Source organism: Erigeron canadensis, chromosome 3 (genome assembly GCF_010389155.1).
Source record: "Erigeron canadensis isolate Cc75 chromosome 3, C_canadensis_v1, whole genome shotgun sequence".
Taxonomy (NCBI): domain Eukaryota; kingdom Viridiplantae; phylum Streptophyta; class Magnoliopsida; order Asterales; family Asteraceae; genus Erigeron; species Erigeron canadensis.
The window spans coordinates 21,378,126-21,385,960 of NC_057763.1; the positions used below are offsets into that span (position 1 = coordinate 21,378,126).

A 7,835-nucleotide genomic window follows, 5' to 3' on the forward strand; every position below is an offset into this window, starting at 1 on the left:
TGCAGCCCTTTGGTTTCACCACTTTTTGTAGTTTCACATGAGTATATCTCTATCATTATATAATGATATAGCATACATAACCTACTAACATCTTAGATACAAAATATTTTCTAATTATAATATTATCAAATTTCAAGATATCTAATCTATATCTACAAATTATATTAATAAGAAATATTAATATAATTATCTCGCGGAAAAATATTACTCCCTCCGTCCCATATTAATTGTCATTTTTTGACTTTTTAAGTCTTTTTCTTTCCACTTTGACCGTAAATATTTTTGTTTGTGTTATATAACACCTGATATAACATATATGAATTGATTGAATTTGACATTTACTTTTCATTGATATAACTTTCATCAACTAATATATAACACAAACAAAGATATTTACGGTCAAAGTCGAAAGAAAAAAACTTGACCAGTCAAAATTAGACAATTAAAATGAGACGGAGGGAGTAATTAATTAGCAAATATATCGCATAATTTAAAAATCAAATTTAATATCTTATTATTTGCATTCCAAATAGAAAGTCAATGTGGCCATAATTTAGAAAGTGATTACTATTGACTATCCATGTGAAGAAATTTATTTGTTTCATTCATTTAACTAAAAAGAATTTGGTCTGTTTCTGATAACATACAAATTGCTACACTTATATTTCTTTGACGTTACAAGTAAACACTAAATACCTTGTTTCTAATCCTTTGTAGAAAAAAATAAATCGAACATCCAAAGTTTTGGTGTTCTTGGTCCCTGTTTCAGTCTCTATATATATGGACGTACTGAAACCCATTGTCGTCTTCGTCTAGCTACCTTGATCTTCTACTCGAGCGATTCTAGATTTCTAGCTATAAATGAATCTGAAGCCTACGTACTGTTAAATAATTAAAACCTTCTACGTTATTATGTAGTACATGTATTTTCATTAAGTTTATAAAGCTTTTACCCAATATGAGTTTTTCTTGTTTATTTTAACTACCCCTATATATAGTACGCAGTCCATCCTTCTAAAGTCAAGAAACTCATGATTCTCTCTACTAGAGTTTGTTGTGTAATTAATTGATCCTTGGGTTCCTATCTCTAGTTACTCGATCCCCGTCTCACGGTTTGATTAATGATATTTGTTGATATGTCTTTGCCTGTTTAGTAAGATCATCATAGATATTATACGAGTATATCTTAACAACTCGTTGACTTGTATAAACTTATTACGTATTAAGAGAGATTTTTACAAATAATCATGTGGTTGTCGGTATTCGCATTTTGCCCCTTGTGTTTTTTTTCATTCTCGTTGTTTGGCGTATCCTAACAACTATCTGATTTTTGCAAAGTTATCACTAATTTGTCAAGTCTTAAAATTTTAAGAATGTGTGAATGAACGAATTCAAAGTCAAAACTTCTTTTGTTAATATGAATGGGCATAAATGGTTGTTACATAGTCTCTTTTAATTAAAAAAACATTTCAGTTTTTATTGGAAGAAGACACTTACCAAGAAGGAATGAAAAAGTTGGAGTAAACTAGTTTTTTTTTTTTTTTTAAATTGTGGATCATTTGCTTGCAACAGAGATCTAGTTTACGTTGTCTTAACCGGGTCTGCGCTAGAGCCCCTCACCCTCAATACCTAGCTTAGTAGGAGGAGAGTAAACTAGTTTAAATTGCTGATAATAATAGCAGGTTATATATACACTCTATTTCAAATAACATTCCATATATTGGACAGAAAGTTACAAATGGCAAGCACTAGTGTAGACCACATAGCTATCGCAAATAACATTTACAACACCATTGAAATTCTTATTGTAGAAGATGGAAAAGGAAGGAAACATGATTTGCTTTCACCTTCTATATACAGGGTTCCACAAACTCTTCGAAATGTCAACAAAAGTTCTTATACCCCTAGTGTCGTATCAATTGGGCCTTTCCACAAAGATATAGAAATTCTGACAAAAGCCGAGAAGCACAAATTGAGTTATCTGGGTGATTTGTTTAGTAGTGTAACATCTTCACGGGATCAAGCAATGAAAGTATGTCTCAACATGCTGCTTCCTAAGTTAGACCAAATCAAGGCATGCCATGAAGACAAAATGAAAACCTAAGATGACCAAAATGATGGTTATCAAAGGTTGACAACGTACGATTCTGGTGTTAAATTTCTGAATGCAATATGATACACGTTCATGACTCAGTGCCAAATACCTCTCGGCTATCATTTAGAGAAAGAAAGTAGAATTTTTCCCAATTAAACTATCATTATCAAAAAGTAGAAATCCAATCTGTTGAGAAATAAGCTGGTTGGTCAATCTTAGCTTTGTATCGTTTGGAAGTGAAATGGTTTAATTGAGTGACTAAATGAAGATGAAGTTAGAGGGCTAAAGGTGTGCAAAAAGAATCTTGGGATTATAAAGTACATGCATCTCAGGTGATCAGATAATTAAGGGTATATCATTTGTGTCCACTTGTGATTAGAACCTTGTATCACGATGAAAGTATTGATCTTTAAGAGATGGTCCATTGGTCCGATTAATTTTGGATTACTTTAAGGCTATACGTGAAGACTTTATTTTGGAGGAAAGGTGTTAAACATAAAAAATGTCATTGCTAGATCGATAAGAATCATACAAACAATATATATAAATAATTTAACAACATTAAGCAATCAACTACATATCTCTAATTATTTGTCCTTAGGGAATGAACTTTAAAGCTAAAAGAAGATTCAGAAAATACCATTATATGAGTGAATTTTAACAAAGATACTAGGACCATATGTGGCACTCACCAAGTCTGCAATAAGAGGAAACTGCAACCTCACAAACAAGGTAATTGGCAACGATGTCAATACACATATTGTAATAAGGATCTTCGAGTCCCCTTGCCCGAACACAAGGTATAATGTTGCTCCAAAAGCAACAATCATGGTTGTTGTCGAGATAAACAAGGCTAAGAGGCCTACTATCAACCTTCTAGGCAACTTGATGAGAAAGTCTTCTTGAGGAAAACGTGCGGTGAGGATTGATAAAAACATTAACAACGACGTAACAGCTGCAAATAATGATATGGCATCTGATACTGCAAATACTGTGAAGGCATGGTTGTTTCTAAAAATTGGTATCCCTTTATCCTGGTTGTTTCCTCCGGGTACTGTAATAGCCGCTGCAAACACAATTGTGGTGATTAACGCAGCTGTGATTGTGTACGACTGTGCTGTTTCCTTCATCCATTTTTCTCCTTCGATCACCAAATCCTTGTGTGCTTCGGTAAATACCGTTTGAGGTGTTTTACCGGAAGAGTTCTTTTGAATCCTGATTATTGGATTTACAAATCCTTCTACTTCCTACTAGATTAGAATATATTAATTAACCGTTTTGATGCTTGATAAAAGTTAAACAGTATGAGTCATCAGAGATTCTTACCTTAAACCATTGGAGTTCCCGTTGTATTTGCAAAGCTGCACCTGATATAAGATTCAGTTTGTTAGAAGGTGCCAATTTCGCTGCCAGATGTAAGAGGTTATTCGCAAAGTGGTCGTTGATTATTTTATAATGTTTCTTATCAATGTTTGTATCTGCGCTCATTTGAAAAAGCATGTTGTAAACTGCTTCAGAACGATTGATTACAGCATATTGGATAAAATCGTGGCCATCTTCATTGGTACCCTTAATTGCATTCGGAAAATGTGACACAATCTGTTCAACAACCTCGAATGCATTTTGTCTTGTGGCTTCAAAAACAGGATTTAAGTAATAGTGATCACTACGGTCAGTGGTTTTGTGTATTTTTTCACATACTTTACGTAACAAATCGGAGGCATCATTAAGAACTCCAACTCTCTTTTTAACGAATGGCCATACTGCAACAAAGATCCAACTCATGAGCATCTCAATTAACCAAAGGAGTATAATTATAATTATCAGTTATACAATGGTTGTAATAAGTAATTGTTGATTAGGGTCTTACGAATGTAAGAAAGGATTAGCCCGAAACAGTACTGAATCCTATTAATTCCTGCTTCAAGATGAACAGATTCTTAAAATGCATCTGGGGCTATGGAAGTGGTAGTAAATTAAATCTTGCAAGTATGTTATAGCAGGTTACATAGTAAATACCTCTAAGGAAAAAATATAGTATTGTCTCGTGGCAACAGCAACCACATAACCGAGAGCATCTGAAGTTACCAAAATGCAGTACTTTGTAAATAATATCCCTCCTTGCTACAACACAGAAAATGAAGTTGGTTACACGAAAATCCTCAGCAATAAACTGAAAAGGGGAAGAAACATAAAAGAATAAATAATCAATAAACAAACCTCGTATCCGTCCCCAAAATTTGAGTTCACATGGGAAGTTTTGAGCTATAGCCATCAGCACAGCTTCACTATGTATAGTTTTGTACTCCGTCAACAAATCCTTTGCTAAACCTACGCAGATGCATAATTTGAGAAAGTTAGTGGGGTAAAGTTCTGTAATACTCATATTTGAAGTCAATATATAGACTACGTACTACTCTTACCAAATTTTTTAGAAGAGATGGCAAGAACTAGAAGATCATCCCCAGTTTTGCCGGAAAACAGCCGATGCTTCTGGTTATCATCATTTTTGATTTTATCTATAAGACACCGAGATGTGTTGGGATGAATATTAGAAAGGGATAATGCTAGTGGTGTGTGACCATTGTTGTCCTCGACCAATAACAAATCTGTATTTTTTTCCAATAAAATTTTAGCAGCTTCGGTGTTGCCAACAACACCAGCAACATGAAGCAGGGTGCTTCCATCTGAGTTTACCAAATCCGATAGTGATTTCTCTTCCGGTAATGATGACAACAAATACTTAAATGTTTCATGATTCTCCGTTGAAAAACACACTGCCACATGGAGTATCGTGTCGCCATTAATGGTTATTTCCTCCATCGGTTTGATCTTATTGTTGTCTATAATGGAACGAACAACTCCCGAAGCTCCAACTTGAATAAAAAAAATCAATAATTTTAATATGTGATCTTCAGGTTTTGAATTCGATTTGTCAGTTGGTGCTTCTGTTACTTTCGTTTGTGTTTCTTCTTCTTCTGTATCAATTCCAGTAGGTGAATTAACTACAAATAATAAATGAAATAAAAGTTCAAAGATGCGTATAAGGCATAATGTATACCTACTTGGTTATATTCTAAAGAAAAAAAAAACATGGTTAAATTAAACATTAAACAAAACGAGCATAGTTCTCGCGCAATGCGGCGGCGGTAACGGCGACAACGGTATAATGGGGTTGGTGACGCGTGGTGATGACATCGACAATTGGTGTCGAGTGATGTAAGTTGATGTTAAGATAATAGAACTATTTTATAAGATAAGGACTTGGAATGTAAATTAACAAGATAAAAATTTAGGATGTAAATTAATTCAATAAAGGCAAAGTTGATAATTTATAAAACCCTTCCAAGGTGGGGTGTTTATTAAGGACATTTTGGTAATTTCACATGTGACATTTTGGTAACACTTTCCATTTTGAGGGGTGTATAATCGAAGTATAGATATAACACTAATCACCATGTTGAGTCAAAACGTCGTTTTAAGTAGAATATGTCTAGTACTTAAAGTTAATATTTTCAGTAAGTTAAGTAAGGTTTATTATTGACTTTAATTAGGTAGTTTATATTAAGTTTTTGTTCAGTCCGTAAATGTGTAAGTTGAAAGAGTCAATGTTGACCTAATTGTTTGGAAAATGAGTTCAGTTAGAGTGTTTAGAATCAGAGACGGAGCCAGAAATTAATTTTTATATGAGGGGGCAAATTTTAAAGTTATTTGTCATACGTATAAAAGTCGTATTTGATAATGTAAAAAATTTGGACCCTAACTCGAGAATAGAAAATCGACCCTCAAAACAATTTTGTCCCCACACCGAGTGTAACACTCATATTTAAAACTACAAGTTTTTTTCAATATATATAAACCACACATCTTATTAAATGAAAACGTAAACCAAAATGCATGAAACCCGAAAAATATATCTGTTTATGATATAACTAGCTTATGTACGTATATCTTTTTTAACATAACTATTATGATTATTATAACTAGTTTTTTGTAATAAATATATAGAATAATTTGAAAGAAAATAATTTTTTCACCAAGAGTTACACTATTAATGTATTATACCTTTACGTACCCAAACAAAGAAAGTTTTTTATCAAACTTTCTTTATTTTTTCTATTAAAAGTAAAAACAAGTCAAGTTTTTAATCATCCCACAGGAAAAGATCTATCTCAAAATTAATATTTTGATAACCAATGATTTTCAAAAAATATGTTTATGAAAACCATAAAAATAATATTTGTATGTATGCCTATTTATTTTCCTTTTTTTTAAAGTAAAAATTACAAATATACCATTTCAATTTTAAAATTTTACATTGTATTAAAATTGGAGTCGGGGCAGTTGACCCCGCTGCCCCCATAGTGAATCCGTCCCTGCTTAGAAGATTGGTAAAAACTATATCACTCCCTTCGTCTCATTCTAGTTGTCATATTTTGACTAGTTAAGTCTATTTCTTCCAACTTTGATCGTAAATATCTTTGTGTGTGTTATATGTTAGTTGATTAAAGTTATACCAATGAAAAGTATATTTGAAAGTCAATCAATTTATATATGTTATATCAAGTGTTATATAATATAAACAAAAATATTTATAGTTAAAGTTGAAAAAAAAAACTCAAAATGTCACACTTTGGGACAGAGGGAGTATATGTCAAATTAAAACATATGCAATTTTAATACATAAAATAGGGTCAGGTATCCTTCACGTACATGCATTACCAAGCAATATACTATTTGTCAAATTAAAAAGATGCAATAATATTGGAAAAAAAAACTATCATAACCTTTTTGAACTAATTGTACCTGGTATTGAAGGACCATATCTATGTTGTAACTCATCCCATGCATCTCTTGCAGTGAAATCTGAATTATTGTGTTTGGCACTAAGACAATTGATAACTTCAGTTGCTGCCTCTTCAGAGAGTGAACCAAGTATCCACCCGGTAACAAGTGAATCGGACCTCATCCATGCCTTCTTCCTGTCTTTTACGAATTTCCTCCTACTAGAGTTTCGATCCTCATAGGGTCTTACAATCTTTCCATCAATGAAACCGAGCATACCATGACTCCTCAAGAGACATAGCATCTGCGTTTTCCACACATCATATTTGTCTTTACCACCCAGCTTCACAGTAACAAAATGTGGGGCAATAACATATGAAGGGTATGGATATTCTTCACCAACTTCCACTATGAAGCTTTTATTGTTGGAAGAAGGATCTGCCATGACACTTGATTTCTTTGTCTGTTTTATCTGTCAATCCTTCCTTCTTATTTACCTTTTAAACTAGAAAGAGTGAAAGACTATAAAGATACACTTACTAGTTGACTTGATGTACTAGTGTACGTATGAAAGGAAAGTGTGGGGTAGGTGGTATCTAATGTGCAGCTCAGAGTATATGTACTATTTTTTATATTTTATTTTTAGAGATTTGCTATTTTCAGCCCTATAGGCTTATAGATAACAATAAAATTTTCATTAAGCTTAATTAATAATCTTAATTAACAATAAATCAAGATTCTCTCCATTTAATGTGTATAATGACAAATCATCCATTTCTAACTTTTGCATTCTATTTTTCCGTAAATTTAAACAAATTCGGGTATGTTTAATAAAAGTAGCTGTAGCATAGTTTTTAGTTAGAGCTGTAAGCTGTAGCTTTTAATTGGAGTTCTAAACTATAACTTTTATTTTCTGAAAGTGTTTGGTATGATAGTTGTAGCTTCAACTTCATGA

The 7,835-nt window shown here is 32.6% G+C and overlaps 1 protein-coding gene across 1 annotated transcript; it reads right to left on the minus strand.

Annotated features, from left to right (window-relative positions):
• Positions 1 to 2,724: 2,724 nt before the first annotated feature.
• Positions 2,725 to 7,325, minus strand: LOC122591671. Its single transcript, XM_043763923.1, has 5 exons — positions 6,902 to 7,325; positions 4,519 to 5,100; positions 4,316 to 4,426; positions 3,422 to 3,858; positions 2,725 to 3,342 (listed from the first exon to the last, which is right to left on the minus strand). The coding sequence occupies exons 1-5, from the start codon at positions 7,323 to 7,325 to the stop codon at positions 2,725 to 2,727; spliced, it is 2,172 nt and encodes a 723-aa protein (XP_043619858.1).
• Positions 7,326 to 7,835: the final 510 nt, after the last annotated feature.

Coding starts and splice junctions, on each gene's coding strand:
- LOC122591671 (XM_043763923.1), bottom strand. CDS start 7,325: ATGGCAGATCCTTCTTCCAACAATAAAAGCTTCATAGTGGAAGTTGGT. Junction 5,101..6,901: donor ATATGGTCCTTCAATACCAG/GTACAATTAGTT, acceptor TATTATTTGTAG/TTAATTCACCTACTGGAATT. Junction 3,859..4,315: donor ATTTTGGGGACGGATACGAG/GTTTGTTTATTG, acceptor TCTTTGTTGCAG/TATGGCCATTCGTTAAAAAG.